At 35.6% G+C, this 20,068-nt stretch overlaps 1 protein-coding gene across 1 annotated transcript in view; it reads right to left on the bottom strand.

The window, feature by feature from the left end:
- CADPS2 (calcium dependent secretion activator 2) overlaps window positions 1-20,068 on the bottom strand; it is a 366,001-nt gene that overhangs the window by 66,644 nt on the left and 279,289 nt on the right. The window contains 4 exon segments of the mRNA XM_017856925.1: window positions 2,764-2,911; window positions 4,330-4,485; window positions 8,955-9,074; window positions 9,200-9,341. Of these exon segments, the coding sequence (XP_017712414.1) occupies window positions 2,764-2,911; window positions 4,330-4,485; window positions 8,955-9,074; window positions 9,200-9,341 (566 nt within the window).

Below are 20,068 nucleotides of genomic sequence, written 5' to 3'. Positions count from 1 at the left end.
GGGCAACTTTTATCCAAGCGATGACAATATAACAAATTTACTAGAGATTTTGGAGAGGTAATTTATTTATAATTTAGCAAAAACATTGCTGCTGTGTTTAACTATGTAGTACATATTTTTATATAGTTTCAAATTGTCTAATGATCTAGTTTTTTCAACAACTTTGTTGCTATTTTAATTGGGGTTCACTGACTCACCTGTATATGTAATGTATACACTAATTTTCAATAATTCCAAAACTTATCTCGGCATATATAGAGAGGGAAGGTCTATGCAATTATGTGGGTATGTTTACTGGAGAGAAAAAACAAAGTATAAAATTCTTTTGCAATGAAATTCTTGTTTGCCACTTTTTCACGGTTGCTAATGGGTTTTACACCTGCACATTTTGAACTATGTTAATTGTGTGAAAGTTGTGGGGAACTAATTGTCTCTGGTGTGAATGCGAAGGTGCACACATAATGAACAGCAGTAGATTCCTCTTCAAAACCAACCACCTATTAATGTAAAGAATCATTTGACAATGTAACAGTGTTCGTCGTGTGTGTGTGTGTGTGTGTGTGTGTGTGTGTGTGTGTGCCTGTTTTTCCTCTTAAGCACTACAGCAAGTTGTTTCCTACAGGGGAGGATTTTTAAAGCCGTGACAACAAATCTGTTCATTCACTCAGCAAACATTTACTAAGTGCCTACTGCATGTCAGGTACTGCAGTGTATGTTAAAATAAGAACAAATGGATAAACCCAGGATCAATGCAAGATGATTCCACAAACCAGATGAGAAAAGAATAGGTTTATGAAGAAACAAGATAATATTCTCAGGCAGACAATCAAAGGCTTACATCTGGGTATTAAAAAAACATGAGGAGGTAAATAGGAAACACTGGTATCTAAGCCAGCCGCCTACTTATTCAGATAATTAGATATAATAAATCATGTTGTAAGCGATCAGAGAATGGTAATTACTGAACATTCTATAACACATATCAGTTACTTGATATATTTGTAAGGTTGTATGCTATGGTATTACAAATACATTTTTTTTCTGCTGAATTGCTCAAATAATAAAACTGTGTATTCATGCATAAATATAAATTATGGCCAAATAGCTAATGTCTATATCTGGGGCAATAGGTATAGAATTCACAAGTAGTAATCCTTCCCATCTACCTTCACAATTAACTAAGCCCTTCTGCTTGGATGAGAATTGTCAGCCCAGGAAGAATCACCCTGAGTTTGATTCCCAATTGTCAACTGTAAGACTTGTAAGATGTAACCTACCTGCAGGACACAAAGACATTCTGACTCATGGAAAAAATAAAAAAAAAAGTATACACTAGTCAATCCTTTATGCATAAAGTTTTTCTAACCTTGTAACTCAGGGATTCTGGGATGGTATTTTATGATGACCTGTTGTGGAGGAGGGCAGAAGTCTCATGACATAGGCCTGCCTCTTCCTTACCTCTGATGATGGTCACAACCTAGGCCATGAGTGGGAGGAAAGACTGTATCATTGGTGGGCTTGTACCTCACCGAAATCCACCACTGGGTTCATCTCTATGAAGTGACTTTGGGTGTGGACTTCTGGTTCAAGATTTTAGGGGCTATATGTCATCTAAAGCTCCAAACTTGAAATTCTTTTGGTATTAAAAGTATACTGTAGATAAATGCTTGAAAAATGTAATCACTCTGCTCCTATAGCTATTCAGATTTCAATTTAAAAGAAGGTGAATTAATTTGGTTTTAAATCATTTTATCTTTAAAATTCTAAGAGTAGTTTATAAATTCTGCAGCCTAACAGGGGAGAAACCTTCCCCTTGTCATTATTTAAGGTATAAGTATTTAGTGTTTTAATGAATCTTTGGACTATTGCTATGTTATTGTAAGCTGTTAGCCTTATATATGCAAACACAGAAGCCAAAAATCTGAAAATAAATTTACATAATTCTAATTTGAAAAGATGAAAATAAAAATATACATTTACAAAAATAATAACTCAAATGAAATGTGCTTTTAGAAAAAAAAATGAGACTTACCCATTGACTACCAAACTGGATCATGCCATGGGGGGTAAAAAAAAGATGATGAAAGAGAATAGAAGGGAAGAATAAAGAAATGGAGAAAAAATAATTACAATGGGAAGAAAAGGCAACAAAATGTCAACTTAAACAAATAATTGAAGAAAAATAAATCAATTTTCACCCAATCACCACTCTCAACAAAAAATCATGGGGTAAAATAAAATTGTACTTCTGAATATAAAACCAAACAAAATATAAATCAAATAGAAAGAATAGGGTATTTATTGATAAGAACTAGGTCTAGATTTTTAAGTCTATTTCTACCTAAATTTTTTAAAATGGGAACTACTGTGTAAATAAACTATTTCATACTTTTTGTGTGTCTTTTATAGATGCAAACTTTGGATACTCTAGATTTGATAAACAAAACAGGTAGCTTTCCAGATTTCTCATTTGCTTGTAAAAAGCAAGGTTTATGTAAATGACACAACACTAAAGCTGTTAAAAGCTGTATCTAAAATTCATGGCCACTTATGCAATTTTAGACCGTATTTATATCAAAAAGGAGAAACTGACATGAGCAAAGGATAAAGGGCATTCTATTATTATAATAAAGAAAAGATCAAATATTTGGTGTTGGAGAACTTGGTCTTTTCAATCCAATCTAGAGAATGCCTTGTGGAAAGAGCATCTCGCATGCCAAGGCACCCTGTGCTTCCTTTCCCCATGTGGCAAATTCTACATACCTCTTGTCCTCCATCCAGGGCACAGAGTTTGGTGCTTTGCTTTTTGGCATCGACTAATACATTAAACATAGTGCAAACAGAAGCTGGAATGCGCAAGTCAGTTGTTTTGCTTGCCTTTTGTAGCTTGAGTTCAAATGCAGTTCTTGTTCTAGTTTTTAAAACATGAATTCAGAGTAAGAAATTCTGCTATACACCTCACCTGTCTTGTAAAAAGTGAAATCAACTCTATAAGATGCTAATTTAAAACATGCAAATAAGGAGTAAGCAGTGTGGTAGTGCTTGGGTGCTAAGGGGTGGGATGCTTTTCTTTTCAGGTGTCTCAATGAAAGATTAGATTGTGATATTTTTATATTAAGCCTAGCTTCATCCAGTCACTCAGGTAGTATCACAACCCAAATGAAACTTTTTGTTATATCTAGAGTACCACATTTAATGGAAAAAAAACTCATAATTTTACTTATTGTCTGAATTAATTGTCTGAATTTACAAGTAGAAAAATCACACACTTGTATGCATTTAAGCAGAAAATATCCTCTATGCGAGGGCTTACCAAATTAGAAAAAAATAAGCACAAATCTAGAAAACTCTAAACATCGTAATCAATGTATGACAGACAATGTGTAATTCTTTTATGTCACTTACATTCTCTTTCAAAAACCTAAAATTGCAGACAGGGTTTTGAAAGAAACTGCATCATGAGCGATTTGAATTGGTTTTGCTGAAGTATCCTATGAAAATCCACAGATTTGAGACATCAAAATCAAAGATGATTTTTAAAAAACATTAAACTACCTAATCCAGGGCCTTGCCTTAAGAGGTCACTGAACATTATTCTAAAGACAGTTTTTTTTTCTTGGTTTCAAGATTTCAGAAATATCCAATTGGCCTAACCAGTGTTTGAATGCTTTTCTAATATGTGGCTCCATATTGTCCTTGTATACATAATGAACAAGGACAATGGAAAAAAAAATGCTTGACCAATTAGGATGCAAAGCTGATTTTGTAAAACTATTATAAAATGAAAGCACATTTGGAAGAATACAAAGCCTCATAACTTATTTCCAGTTAAGTTATAAAGAATGTAAGCAGGTAGTTGGAACTCATCAGATGTGGGCAGAAAATACCAGAAAATAGTTAGTAATCCCAGAATAACTGATGGTGCTGATCCTATTTTGAGTTTACTATGCCATTTCACAGCACACAGACACAGTACATAATGCATACAGAACATAACAGACCTTTTTCATATGTGTCAGGAGGCACTACCTTGGGAATTTAAAGCACAGTATTCCCAGAGAGATAACAATAAGCCCTAAAGAAACCATTAATACGGTATAGATGTTACTGATTAAGGCAATAGTCGGGAGACCTGAAAAAAAGTATCCAGCCAATTTCATCAATTACATGAGTCCTCAGAATTTAATCAAGATAACCTAATGCTCATTAAATGTTGGAATAGTAGTGCATAATGAAACCTTGGCTGTGACAATAATATACTAAGTACTTGATAAAAGTGATATTTTGGGTGCTGGAACATTAAGCAGCAATTTGAAAATACATGTCTACCTTTTGACACAGGCCTCTAGCATATCACTGGCCATTAGTTTAAGTCTTTGCTCTAAGTGGTGGGCAAATTCCTGTTCTGGCCAGTGCAGATCAAAGACAAACATTTGCAGTGCATCAAGTTTCCAAAAAAGGTCTTCTGATGTTGCTGAGCCATTGCTAGAAGAAAAAGGAAAAATGAACATCATGAACTCCTCCTGTTAATTAGATTTATCATTAATACATTGTTTTTTCTTTTCTGTATCAATTGCCATCAGTGAAAAAAAATCATATAAAATCTTGAATGATCCAATATTTTCTTTGTTCAGCCTTCTAACTGTTCCTTTACAATTCTTAATAAGGCAGGGCAAGGAGAACAAAATAGAAATAAATATGGTGGTAGGGCACCACTGCACTCCAGCCTGGGTGACAGAGCAAGACTCTGTCTCAAAAAAAGCAAAACAAAATGAAAACAACAAAAAAAATATGGTGGTAGGGTTTCATACAAAGAGGTAAAATGGATAGGTATACTTTACTAAGGAAATTATATTGTGTACATAAGAACAAACATTGTAACTGTTCACTAGGATAAAGATTCTTGCAAATCCCCAAAATTATGTTTTATGCAGGAAAATTCTTATGTTAGCAACCAGTACCTTTGCCATTATTCATGCATATGTGCCTCTGTCACCATGGTGGTTTCTGTCTATCTACATGTGTATAGAATATAGGGTCCCTAAATTTCTCAATTATAGGTAAAGGTGAGATAGGTACTGGAAATAAAATGGGCTAGGTAGGGAAGCAATCGTTTATTTTCATTTTTTGCCTTTTCTGGCTTATTAAAACCCAACTTAGCCAACTTAGTGCAACGTGTGGTCTAACAGAGGAATGACATTCAGGGTGCTCTGAAGATGGAGAAAAACAATGCATTTCAGTTCTTTATACCTAACTGTGGAGTCAAGATTTGCTAAGCATTCACTACTATGGTGAAATTACTCTAGAGGACTGTGCTATCAGCCCATGTAAGAAGGTAACTCGTATAATATTTTGGCAAAGGGTCATGCTATTACTTTCCATTATGCAAGTACACAGGCTAATACAGAAACAAATGTTTTGAAAGTAAAATATTCCTACATCAAAACATATTGAAATTTAACTATAAAAGCATAAAAGCAAAAGCCAAAAAAAAAAGCTGCTGTATGATTCATTTGTTCTCAGCTTTCCAACAATTGCTTCACATATACTAACTTCAAATTTGTATTTCTAGTCTACAAAAGAAAATTAAAGAAATAAACTCATTTATTACAACATCGCAGTGGAAAATACCTATGCAACAAACCTGCACATTCTGTGCATGTATCCCAGAACTTAAAGTAAAATTAAAAAAAAAATAAATTGCTTAAAGCACCACATTATTTAGCTAAATATATCTTAATGAGCTAGCTTAGAAAAAAAAGTCACCTCTTGCTCTTGACTAATGAAAAACTTATTTCTGCCCTCCACCCTGGCCTCAGCATCAAAGCTCTATCACAAACCTCCATTGCTTTTCTCTTCTCATTCTGTCAGTAATTCCTCCTGATCTCCTTGTCTAGCCAAAATGCCCTCAGATTTAAGTTCTCTAGGGACCAATCACAGCAAAGCAGTGAACACTACCATAGCACTTTATTCACTTAAATCTCTTCACCTTAATATTCAGTGCCTCAAATGCACCATTAAATAAGAGCACCAGACAACACCATGCTGATTCTACAGTGAAAGTGTTGAAAAAACAGTACCTTTATTTCTCCTTTTGCCATATATAATACAATTAAGAGAAAAAAAGACCAAACAAAATCTCCTTTCACATCCACAGTGTACAGTTTGGTAGATTAGAGGAACTAAGTCTTAACAATAACTGAATACAATTGGCAAAGAAGCAAATCTACTTCTTATAATCTTTTTACTTTGGAGAAATGTAACTATTTGAAATGTATATATTCTTTAACAACACAATGACAAGAAAAAACATCATAAAACAAAATATCTATTGGTAAAGGCAGAATTCTACTAAAAATAGGTTTTCTAATAATATACGACAACCTTTATAGAGAATATGGTTATATTTTCTTCTGTTTGATTCTATAGTAAGATTCTTGACACTAAATGTGTTTAATTGGGAATGTAATTAAGAAAACAAGTGTTTGTTGTAATTAGACAGATATATGAAAAAAATGTGAGTAGGTTTTCTCTGGAGTTAGTACATATAACCTGCAATTTATTCAGAGCTTTTTCATTTTAAAATTATTTCTAATCAGTGACCTATTCCTAAAGATATTATTAACAGATTAAAGAATTCAAATGTGAATAATAGACTCTGAGATAATTTCCTAAAAATGCCAGCAGGAAACTTAACTTACTGGCATTCATTTCTAGAGAAAAAAAAATAAAGATTTATATACAGATAGATACGTGGATGAGCAATCCTTGCATGATTTATGCATTAGTAGGCAGGGATGTATCTTCAAAACCATGGTTACTTTTATATTCTTCGTATTTAATCAGTAGTTGTATTTTTAATTCTTTATGTTAAATATAAATGTTTCTTGTTATGTTTCAAACTTCAAAAAACAAAGGGCAATAACATCATAACATTATGAGTAATTCTGGACACTCTGACAAAGAACCTAATGTTGATAACCTTGGTAGGTAAAGATAATGGTGATCAACTTGTAAAAAACATTTTTCAATTTCCCCAGAATGGTGAAAGCACGATCACTTTACTTACAAAGCCCCAATTTGTCATTATTTCTGTCCTGAGATTAACATACTTTAAAAAAGAGTCCTCAATAAGGGATTCAGAGTTCATAAAAATCCCAAAGTTAATAAAAGAGTACTAACAAAAAACTAAATTTCACAGGATAATGTCCATGATAGTGTTCTTGCCTAAAATCAAGTGTTAAATAGATGAGAAATTAGGAAGAAAATGAGTTACATTATAAAACAGTGTAAAAAAGAACAAAAAATCATACACTTAGGTTTATTATACTTTGTAGGTAATTTTCTGAGCACACACAGACATCACTTTACACACTCTAATGGCCAAAATTCACATGTAACATAATATCCTAGTGAGTATTATGAATGTAGTTATGATGTTTAACTTGGAGAAATACTGCCATATTACTTTGCAAGTTATTCTCTTTCTTGGTCTTTTCCTATCTCTTTTCTTGATTGTGTGCATACCTGACTGGGTGTGGATTTGCAGTTGGTGGTGAGACAGGTAGAAAAATAGCAAGTTCTTAAACACAGTGTTCTGTGAGAGCAGAACAAATTAATGATAGGAGTGAGGAATTTGTAGTCAAACAAACCTGGGTTCAAATTTTGCCTCTGTCACTTACTTGCTGTGAGATACTGGGTAAGTTTTGTTTCTTAGTTTCTTTATGACTTAGTTTCCTTAACTGTAAAATGGGGATAATGATACGAGGTTGTTATAAAGATTAAATGAGATAAATAACTTGGCAATGTACTGGAAACATAGTAAATTCTCAATAAATGGAAGCTATTTTTCTTCCTTTCATGATTATTCTTTCTAGTTGATTTCATATGAGATCTTGGGCAAAGCAGGTAACTGCCCAAGTTTTCCCATTTGTAAACTAGGACTATTACTTGGTTCTGATCGCTGTGAGGCATAGTTTTAAAAGCTATACCATTATAAATTATAATGATGATGCCCGATGATAGTAATAATAACAAAAATAACAATGTAGAGTAGTAGTAATTATCATTTACTGGGTGCCTAGGATATGCCAATAGTACTAATAATTTATTGAGAGCCTAGGATGTGCCTCAATACAGTTTTTTTTTTTTTTATGAAGAATCATCACAAAAACATCATCTTTCAATTAGGTGTCATAATTGTTTTAGAGTTGAGGAGAAAGCTCAGGTTAAGAAAGACTTACAATTAATAAGCTAAGATCTAAATTCAGACCTGATCAATTTAAAAGCCCATTCCTGTTCACTTCAGTGTTTCTTAGTTGCTGATTCTGCAATAGGCAAGCTCATCCCGATGTGAAGTTAATATGGTTTTTGATGATATAAAGACTATTTAAAAATACCAAGATGTACCAACTGCATAATAAAAGAACAAAAGAACTTCCTGGTTTTGGCAATGAAAGGACAACCCCTTCCCTGCATGATGCAGTACTGTTTTTTAGAAGTTGAGATGAAGATAAAAATAGAAAAAGATTATATTCTTGAAACCATTCTTCCAAAGGTTTTCTAGTTGCACAAGGTGAGTCATCTGGTCAGTAATAAAGCTGGAGCTAAGAATCCTCAAAATGCCTTGTATACTTAAGGAGAACTCTGGTTATTTTACTTAGGGTACCATGTCACCAAATGATTTACTTAGGGTAGAATGCCACCAAATGATTCCTGTCCCACATATTACATATGAACTACATTAAACTAGTGTGTTTTTTCTTTTTAATCAACATCATTCATTACAGATATGCTAAGCTTAGCTTACTAGCTTAAAAAACTCAAAACAAAAAAAGCAGTATTCCTCAACCAACGATGATAAATGCCATGCAGTCTAAACATATCTGCACAGAACACAGCCCAGGCCATGCACCAGCTAACACACCACCAGGAAATAAGTGAGGAATACACACGTGGACTCATATAAAGAAGGCATCCACGAAGGAGTAGAAATGTTAGGAATCTGTGGAAGATTAAGAGGCAGACTTGGAACTTTTGGAAGAGCTACATTGGGAAGACTGTTGGCGATATTCCTGTAAAGAAACAAACAACGTGGGAAGGGACCACCATAAGCGATAACTACAGATGGCCATGTGTAAAATCATAAGGTCAAGGTTGAAGAGGCAGGTGCTCTACGGACACTAGGTAAGATACCTACTTGACAGGTTGCCATGTCTCCTGCTCAAAACCTCTGTGAATTGACTGGGCGATGGAGGACTCCATGAGATCCACGTAGCGGACAACCAAGGGTACAAAGATTTCTTGCAAGTGTTTGTGAAATTTTCCATTACACAGAAGTGCTGAAATAGCCAAGCAGAAACAGTGTTTGTCGGAGGGATAATATCAGACATTTGGAAAATATGGGCCAAAAAAAAAAAAACACGTTTCCTGAGAGAGTCTGACACAGAAGAACTGATAAAATGCAGATGAGAGTAGATCATATCCCCCATATTGAATATCAGATCATGGAAACTGATCAAAAAGTATAATTAGCCTTCTATATATGACTGTCAAAACACAGATAGATAATATCTCTCTAAAATTCTCCTGGCAGGTGGTATGTTTTTATTTTCTAAGAGGTTTAACACATAGGCACATGACCACTCGCTGGAAATTCAAGGGAGCTGCCAGCTCCCCTGAAGGTCCCGACACATGTAAATACAGCAATTAAGCAGAGTTACAACCTCTGTGCTATGCTGTGTATCACAAAGGAGCTAAATCTGCTCAATTCTATGAGGTAAGCTTGATTACTTGTAAACGCTATTCTTGTTCACTCAGGAGGATGTCTGTGGGTTTGGGAATATCTATTTTGATTCATGAACATTATAGTTATTTGTGGATTTTTCTTTTTAGTCATTCAATTTTGCATATCTGTATTTAAAAACAGTCAGCATATCACATGGATTTTTTCAGTTTTCCATTTGTCTTTAATAAATGGTAGTATGGAACATCCTACCTAAAGTAGTGACAAAAGTCCTAGAATTTGTGCTACAAGGCTGCTGGGCAAGGTACACTCACCTTTTTCAGGCGATGAATGTTTTCTATGCAGATGATACAATTTTATTAAAATATAGGTGAGTATGTGCCTAAGTTGCACCATGAAAAAACAGAGCATCTATAGGAAAACAGTAAGTAATGCTAAGTAATATTTAATAAAGAATTTATTTTAGATGACAATACTATGAATTGTAAATATTTCTCAAAGAACATGCCCTAAGCCCCATTGTGGCCCTCAAAGCGAAAATGTGCTGATTTAAAAATATACTGTGTGGTCAGGAAACATATTCCTAAAGAGATGGTATTTTAGTTGAATCTAAGTGACAGAAGAACCTTCCATGGAAGACTTAAAGGGACGGTTTCCAGGTAGAGGGAACAGCTAGCAAACAAGTTTTGGGGAAGAATAAGCTTGGGTCTTTGCAGAGAGATGAAAGGCCAGAGTAACTGCAATAGACTGAGGGAGGGGGACGGGCAGCCCACAGCAGGGTCTAGATCCTAGGACTGAGTAAGGAGTGTTGCTCGTAGTGGCTGTGATGGGAAGCTTGACGATGCTTATGATTATGATATGATCTCTCTGGCTGCTGCGTGGAAAATGGACTAGGTAGCCAGGGGTGAAAACAGAGAAAAAGGTTAGTACTCAGTTGTTTACTGCAATAGATTAGGTGAAGGATGATAGTGGCTTTGACTAGGGTGAAGAGGTAGAAGCTGGGGAAAAGTTAGTAATCTCATCCACTTTTATGGATCTGAATAGCTATATATGCGTATCATTACTAAATCTAATTACTAGCAACTCCAATAGCAGTGTCTTATAAAACACTCACTATGACAACTTCCTACATTATCTTCCTCAGGGCAAAAATATCCCAAAAGCCTAATAGTGTTTTAGATCTTGGTCAAAGGATATGATGTTTATCACTGTGGCATGTATATGAAGATGTCTTCGATATGTTACTTTACGAGTTTCTGAAATTTGTCAGAGGCTGGACAACTACAGGTACATAAATTGGTATGGGAAGTAATTCTAAACACAGAAGGAAATACAATAGATTTTTTTCTACCTCTAATTGATATGGGTTAGTATTTTTTTGTGGATAAATAATCTTTTCCCAGCTCAGCTATATGCTAAAATATTTCCCATTAAATTGTGAAAGATAATCCTACTTAATGATAGGTGTCTTATTTAGGAGACTAATGTTATCTTAATGATGTTTTCATTAGCACACTGAAAGAACCTTTATTTATTCCTGGAGATTCAATCATCAAGCTAGAAGGTACTACAGCTCAAAAAATTCAGTTACTTTCATCAAATGCCACCTAAATAAGCATGCTAAACTTTAAGGATAAAATATTCTCATTCAAACCATCTAATTCGCTGTAGTATGCAAATCTGAAAAATATACTGATATCTGCATTTATTGGGTCTCTACTTAAGAACTCTCATTCTCTTCTTCCTCCTCCTCATCCCTAGCATATTTGGAGTAGCAAGCACTATGTGAAGTCCTATCTGTGCCTTATCTCATTTAATCATCACAGAAACTCTACGAGGGAGGAACTATTTATTTATTTATTTATTTATTTATTTATTTATTTATTGAGATGGAGTCTTGCTCTTGCAGCCCAGGCTGGAGTGCAATGGCACGACCTTGGCTCACCACAACCTCTGTCTCCTGGGTTTAAGTGATTCTCCTGCCTCAGCCTCCTGAGTAGCTGGGATTACAGACGTGTGCCACTGTGCCCAGCTAATTTTTGTATTTTTAGTAGAGACTGGGTTTCTCCTTGCTGGTCAGGCTGGTCTCAAACTTCTGACCTCATGTGATCCACCTGCTTTGGCTTCCCAAAGTGCTGGGATTACAGGTGTGAGCTACCACGCCTGGCTGGAACTATTTTTTTAAACTTATCAATAAGCTAACTGAGTCATAGAGAGTTTAGGATACTTGTCTAAGATTATTTTGTCATTAATAGAACCAGGATTTGATATAAAAACTCCATGTTAACCTCTATAAAACTACCATTCCTCACTCTGACAACCAATTAGTCATCAAGACTGGTGTATTTTATATTCTTAGTATCTTTCAGTAAGTTACTGTGCTCTCTTCATCACTACTGCTGTTGCACTAGTCCAGCCCTCTCATCTCCTGTCTTGATTAATGCAATAATAACCTAACTAGTCTTTAGGATCCTAATATTTCCTCTGCCAATCCATCTTCTCAAAATCATAAGCAGAGGGGCTTGCTGAAATATAAAACTAAGAAGGTCACCTCTAAAGATTATAATCCTTTAGTGGATCATTATGACAAGCTTCAAAAGCCTGAGCATGGTATGAAAGCTTTCCAAGATCTGCCGGGCGTGGTGGCTCAAGCCTGTAATCCCAGCACTTTGGGAGGACGAGACGGGCGGATCACGAGGTCAGGAGATCAAGACCATCCTGGCTAACACGGTGAAACCCTGTCTCTACTAAAAAATACAAAAAACTAGCCGGGCGAGGTGGCGGCGCCTGTAGTCCCAGCTACTTGGGAGGCTGAGGCAGGAGAATGGTGTAAACCCGGGAAGCGGAGCTTGCAGTGAGCTGAGATCCGGCCACTGCACTCCAGCCCGGGCGACAGAGCGAGACTCCGTCTCAAAAAAAAAAAAAAAAAAAAAAGCTTTCCAAGATCTGTCTTCAAGTTACTTCTCCAGCTCATTTCTGTTGCCTTACCTTTCATTTCCTGCGGTACAGTCATCATGATTTTCATGATTCAGTATACACTTGCTCCTCAAATCTTTTCTAGAAATGCTTCATTCTGCTGTCCCCTTGCCCAATTACTGGCTTCTCTTGTTTACTTTCTACCCTGGACAGGTTTCCACTGTGGTTTTTGTTATAAAAGTGATCTTCTCTTGCTGACATATTTCTCGCTGACATATTTCTTGCTGCCTACAAGGATTTAAGGTTCTCAAGGCAGGAACTATATCTGTATTCTAAGTTCCAGAAAAGTCCCTGGCTCAGAGCAAGTAATCAAATGTTTGTTGGATGAATGAATACTTGAATACTAAGATTACTACATTATTATTCAGAAGATTGTATTAAATGACACCTATAAAACCTACTGAGGCCTGTATATACCCCTCATACTTTGTATAAAATATATAGCATTAAATAATATGGCTATAAGTTCTATTTTTAACCCATATGTACAAGATCAGACTGCTAAAAATTCTAATGAATATGAAAGTTGGTTATTTTATGTTTCTTATTTTAATGAATGTAGCAAAGAAAGGATTTTCTCTGGTCAGTTATGAATCTTGATAGCAAATATCCTGCAGGATTTAAAGAAAATGAAGATTACCTATATTTCCTATGAACTACAAAAAAATCTTAAATTCTAGCCAAAAGTTTGCTCAGAATTCAGCAAAACGTTCTTTTTTATTTGAAAAAAAATCAAATTATAAACCCACATTTGAAAGTTTTAGAAAATTGGCAGTATTATTTCTTTGGTAATTAGACAGAAAGAGGAAGGAGGGAGTAGGGGAGAAATGGGGGAGACAGACAAAGAGAAAATGATAGAGGGGAGGGGGAGAGGGAGAGGAGGGGTAGGGGAGGGAAGAAAGGAGAAATAAAGAGAAATACACAAAGAGGGGGAAAGAAAGGAAAGAGAATATTTGGTTTCCAAAGACAAGCTACAGAAACACACACTACACTACACTTGTCTATGTAAATGTATGCTCCTTCCTTAGTTGTCCATATGGCAGCTTGCATTCCACTCCTATCAGACACTGTCAAAAGCCCCTCTTAATATGTAGCCCGAGGCATCAGAGTAAGTGCTTCTATCTTCTCCATATGGTTTAATAAGGATAGGTTATGATTTGGGGCTGTCACCTGTCCAAATCAAGCCTTTACAAAGCACCCATTACAACAGTTCATTGGAAGAGGCAAGTTCTTAATGCGGCCTCATCCGAGAGCACTTCTGACACCATACCCAAGTATGTGGGAGTGAAAAGAGCTGCTCAGAATGAGTCTCAAAAAGTAATTACCATCTAAGGGGAAAAGCAGCACCTACTTTTCAGATAAAAAAATAACTTTTTTCCCAAAAGATTCCATGTTTCCAAATATCACCTTGTTAGAAAATAATGAGGCATCAATGACATCGAGCCCTATGGTACAATTAGAAATGGCAAAAAGAAAACAAATGGCTTAAATATAAGCTAAACCCAGGATGCAATATGCCCAATTATTTTGAAAATCCCCGATAATAAATTAGTGTTGATTATTTTCATACTAAAAAGTCTTACACCTATAAAAGTACTTGTCATAGGCTTTTAGTAGTAAGATTTCAACAGAGAATTTAAATTTAAACTATGATCCAATTAGTAACAATTACTGAGACAGTAATCACTGGGTAAAATAAAGAATAAGCAAATAAAAGAATTCATATATTATTTTAGGGTAAAATATGCTGCTGACTCTTGAACCCATATAATCTAATTTTATAATGCTCATCCTCTTCCAATTAGCCAGCTTTAGTGGATTACCAGAAAGAAAGATTTTTCTCCTTAAACTTCGAATTAGGCATTTCAGAAGGAAATGGGTAATTCATGACCAGCAAAACAAACAGACAATACCAACCACAATAAAATCAACAGACTTTGCCATAAAACAATTTTTAAGAGACTACGAATTGTATCAACTCTAAGCAAAGCAAGCACAGTGGACTAAGAAAATTAATAAGTCACTCTTCATGTTGACAAATGCATATAATGAAGACCCCCACCACAGAAACAGGAAATATGAATATGGGCTTCAGGAGAAAAGCCAGGAGAACTGCAGTCTAGAACAGTATTATGTAAAAGGAAAACACTCACCTACTTTCTCTCTCTCTCTCTCTCCCCTCAACCAACCCCCAATACCTTCATCCCTCCCTGAGATCTAGGAATAGCACCCACCTAAGAATCTGGCACATTACGTAGTCACTCAATAAATGTCTGATTATTGAATAAATATAAATAATAATCTACCTCCTAACGGAAACTCCAAGAGCATCCGATTTAAGTAGACTAGGAAACACATTGGATTCTATTGTCCTTTTAATTAAAAATTTGATAAGTAATTTTATAGTTTGGTAATATTAATGTATACATTAACTAGCATAATAACCCCTGAAACCATACCCAGCTCTTCCTTTTCCCTGGTGGCACTTGCTAATATATATTCATACACATATACGTCTATCTAGGGAGAGAAAGTGACAAGAAGTGATAGAACACAGCTGTTAAACGTTTCTTACTTTTTAGGCAACAAATCCAAGTTTAAAACTATAATGAAAAAATTTCATAGGATGGTATACATAATTTGAGTTATACTTCTACACTCTACTGCATCAAGTTATCTGTGTATATGTGTGCATATCCTCCACTAGATTTTATGCTTTTCAAGGGGAGGAATCATTTCTTATTTATCTATGTATTTGCAAGAGGCCTAGGATCTGTAAATTGCAGGCATTAAGCACTTGTTTCGTGTGAGATTAATTCAGAAAAGTCAATATAAACCTTAACCAAAGCTAATAAGGCAAAGATAAACAAAGAAGTCTTATGGTCCAGCAGTCCTCACATTGTTTTGTTTTTTTTATGAGATTATGTAATATTAAAGGCAAATAGAAAAGTCTGTAATTTTACTCAAGCTATGCACAGCCTTCTAATCTTTGAGTTAATGTCCCACAATACTTGCCCCATCAGTGGGAATGACTGAGTACAGCTATATCATGATCAATAACTCTCTCAAGGGTGGGTTTCCTGATGCCCATGGTTTTCAGAAGTTACAGGTGTTCCGGTTAATCTGTTACAAAAAACCCACTGGCATTTTAGAGTAGGTTATTATCTTTAAGCCACTAAATCCTCTGAAAATATAAAAAGCAGATTTAAATTTTTAAAAAGTCTACAAGTAGTAAAGACACTAGAACAGGTCGGGCGTGGTGGCTCACGCCTGTAATGCCAGCACTTTGGGAGGCCAAGGCGGGCAGATCACCTGAGGTTAGGAGTTCGAGACCTGCCAGACCTAATGGAGAAACCCCACCTCTACTAAAAATATAAAAATTAGCTGGGTGTGGTGGCACATGCCTGTAATCCCAGCTACTTGGGATGCTGAGGCAGCAGAATCACTTGGATCTGGGAGGCGGAGGTTGCAGTGAGCCAAGAGCACGCCATTGCACTCCAGCCTGGGCAATAAGAGCGAAATTCTGTCTCAAAAAACAAAACAAAACAAAAACAAAAAAAAGAAATTAGAACAGTACTGTGGAATTCAACTGAGGAGAAAAAGGTAGTGACTCCTTGCTTTTATATTTCCTTTACCATACTGGTCAGTAAAACAAATTCTGACACAGCATTTTGAATTCAGTCAACTCTGGGGATTAGAGTTAAATATATTCTCACATTTTGGCCCTTATTTCATCATTTGTAAAGTGCATACTTATAAAACTAAGCTGGCACACACAGCTTTGCTGTAATCTAGATGTTATACCCTTTCTGCATTGTCCCTGGTATATGTATATCCAGATATATCTATAAACACCAATTTGTGAATTTCAGATGCACAGCTCATTTAAGCACTTGAAATAGAATAACACGCAGGTGTCAGCCTTCCATATTTCAAAGCTTGAAGATTAACCTAATATACAATATGGTGACCTAACAGTCCTTCATTTGAAAGAAATCTGAAAAATAATCTCTGATACAGCCTAAGTGTGAGAATAACCCAGCGGGATTTCCACCTCTTCATTTCTTAATGAGTTTTTTGATAATGAGAGGTGACTTTGCCAGTCACTCTGGGCTCTATTATGGCTAATTTGACTCCACTTCACTCTCCTTGTTAATTATTAACACTAGCCTTTTTATCCTCATGAGACCACATTCCAATTTTCCTTTTCGATTTTATGAGCCCATCTTTATGAAGGTGAAAGTCTTGGAGAATAGGTTTTCACTTAGTGTAGAGCAGGAACATTTATTATTCGTTTAGGCAGAGACGCTGTGACATTGATTATATAAGCACGGGTGTTCTTTGGGATGGCTTTAATGTGCTAGTAATGTGAAAAGGCTGTTAATTAAAGAAGCAGCACCGTGGTATTTTTCAGTTGGGAACCAGTTCCCAATAGAATGGTCATTTGCCACTTGCTAGCATATCCACAGATTAAAAGGTGACTAGCTCCAAGGGTTTGCCTTTCAGTAGTGCTGAAAGAAATGATTTGTGCCATTTGCAGATGGCTTTCATCTGTCAGATGCGGTCACTTGCCTTATCTATTATTGACAGAACAACTGTGGAAATAGCGTGCAAGGGTAGAATCTATTTGTACTAGCTTTATAGTCACCCAGTATCATTGAACCATCATGCTAATTACTTCATTATGAAAACATTTATCTTCCCTCAATTTTAACACAGCTCTCCTTCAAAATTATTTCCTTAGATACCATTTAAACTGATTGCCCATTAAATTACCTCTTTAGTAGGGGAGTAGATTGGGGTAGATGAAGGCAGGGTAGAGAGTGAAGTGAGAGCTTGGTCTTTTTTGGCCAGAAATGGAGGCTTTGTTTTCATCATCAGTCTTGCTCTGGGAATCAGTGAGTGAGTCTGTGAGGGGTGGGAGATTGGGGACAGTTGCTAAAATCGTGGTGCAGCTGGTGCTCTTCCCTTGAGGAAAACCACATTTCACCTCCAAGGGTTCTCCACATTTCAACTCCAAGGGTTCTCCAAGCTATGACTTTCCCTAATCACGGCTAACTGTAAGGAAAGGCATACACCCCAGACAGATTTTTTTTTTTCTCCTTAAAATAGAAACCAAATTTGCTGTGTTGAACCTTCCCTAATTAGTTCAGTCCCTAGCAGTCTTGTCACAGATGATTCCTAACATACATGCTAAGACCACACATACCTCTATCTCATCCTTTCTGTACTCTTTAACCAACTCCTTTCCTCTGCCCCCCACAACACAATGCCCGTATAAATATTTTCTCATTAAAAAATAAAAGTTCAAGGACTCTTTTGTCTTCCTTAAAAAGATATTATTTTATCAATGCCCACAGAATCTGCTTTTGTTACAGTGAAATGAGACTGAACTGGAGACACAGTACTCATGCTCTGACTCATCTCTGTCCTTAACTCCCTACTGTCAAGCCCCCGCCCGAGTTCCTGCCTCTAGGCATTAGGTTTCCTCAGCTAGAAAATGAAGAGTTTTGTTTAAGATCCCTTCCATACTCCAAAAGGTAAAAAGCTACTTTTAAACATCAAAGCATAAAAATTTTAATATAAGGAAGATAAGTAACCAATTGGGATATCTGAATTATTCATGAACCACCCCCAACTCAGCTATAAAGTTTTCAAGCCACTAATAAAGTACGAATTCTAACTAATATCTCCATTAGTTTGAGAGGTCTTAGTAATTTTAAATTTTGGGAGAGCAAACATAAATATTCAACATCATTAATAATAAATCATAAACTGTTTAAAAATCTAAATATAATTAACAGCCTATTTTGTATAATGTACACACACACAGAGTTATGCCTATGCAAGCAAGCATTGTTTTTCAACAAATTAACTCCCTTCCTAATAACTCCCTTCCTTGGACATTCAGAGCTCTCTGTCCTATTACCTCTGGCTAGTTAAAATTGTAATTATTTGGAACTTAGACAATAACTCTAATTGGGTCAACATGGTAAAAACTGTAATGCTATGGCCTCATTGTAAGGGGTACTAAAAGGATAGAAGTTCAACATTTTCCCATAGTTTTCCAAAAGGACAATTTGGGGGCAGCTGCAGGTTGACATTAAACATTTGAATTGAATTCAATAAATCACTCAGTATCTAAGGAATGTAATAAAACAAACACACAATTATTAACAATGGTCTTCCGTATCACCAAGGGTGATATTAATAGCTAGAAGAATTATGTTTTATCAACTACTCAGTGGTCTTGATTTTGGATGGAAACTTGTGAGCATGGGATAAAAGTCACTGCATTTTATTTCAGTTCCCCAGATAACACCATACTCCCAGTACCAAAAGGAAAGTATGACACTGGGGAACTTTTCGGTTTACCTCTGTACATGGAGGAGCTGTTTTTCTCAGAAATAAATCAGGTTTTCTAAAATCTGCCAAATCATCATAAAATAAAAGCCAAGACCTAGACTTACCCTCAAAATTGACAGTGCTCAAAATAGATCAGTACTAAATGCTTCTCTATTTTGGCTAAGTACTGTACAACAAAATAGCACAAGATGATATGTAGTCAATGTACAGAAATGGTTAAATCAGGAAAGAAATATAAAACACATTTATATGTGAATTAAATATTTGTAAATATGATTGAAAATTACATTTTCATAGTTATAATTATGAAAATTATGTAGTTTTAATTTATTACTCCACAAATTTACACTTGCATTGAAAAAACTCTTCTTAAAAATAAATATGAAAAAATATTAATTCATTGAAATTAATGATATTCCATTCATTGTAGATAAGTAATTCATTGTAGGTAAGTAATTTCAGGCTCTGAAATTCATTGTAGGTAAGTAATTTCAGGCTCTGAAATTTCAGGCTCTGAAATTGAGGCAATAATTAATAGCCTACCAACCAAAATAAGTCCAGGACCAGATGGATTCACAGCTGAATCCTACCAGAGGTACAAGGAGGAGCTGGTAGCATTCCTTCTGAAACTATTCCAATCAATAGAAAAAGAGGGAATCCTCCCTAACTCATTTTATGAGGCCAACATCATCTTGATACCAAAGCCTGGCAGAGACACAACAAAAAAAGAGAATTTTAGACCAATATCCCTGATGAACATCGATGCAAAAATCCTCAATAAAATACTGGCAAACCAGATCCAGCAGCACATCAAAAAGCTTATCCACCATGATCAAGTGGGCTTCATCCCTGGGATGCAAGGCTGGTTCAACATTCGCAAATCAATAAACGTAATCCAGCATATAAACAGAACCAAAGACAAAAACCACATGATTATCTCAATAGATGCAGAAAAGGCCTTTGACAAAATTCAACAGTCCT

The sequence above is a fragment of the Rhinopithecus bieti genome, unplaced genomic scaffold (genome assembly GCF_001698545.2).
Source record: "Rhinopithecus bieti isolate Rb0 unplaced genomic scaffold, ASM169854v2 scaffold_42380, whole genome shotgun sequence".
Taxonomy (NCBI): Eukaryota; Metazoa; Chordata; class Mammalia; order Primates; family Cercopithecidae; genus Rhinopithecus; species Rhinopithecus bieti.
Note: the sequence above shows the minus strand (reverse complement) of the source record. Positions and strands in the feature narration are given on the sequence as shown.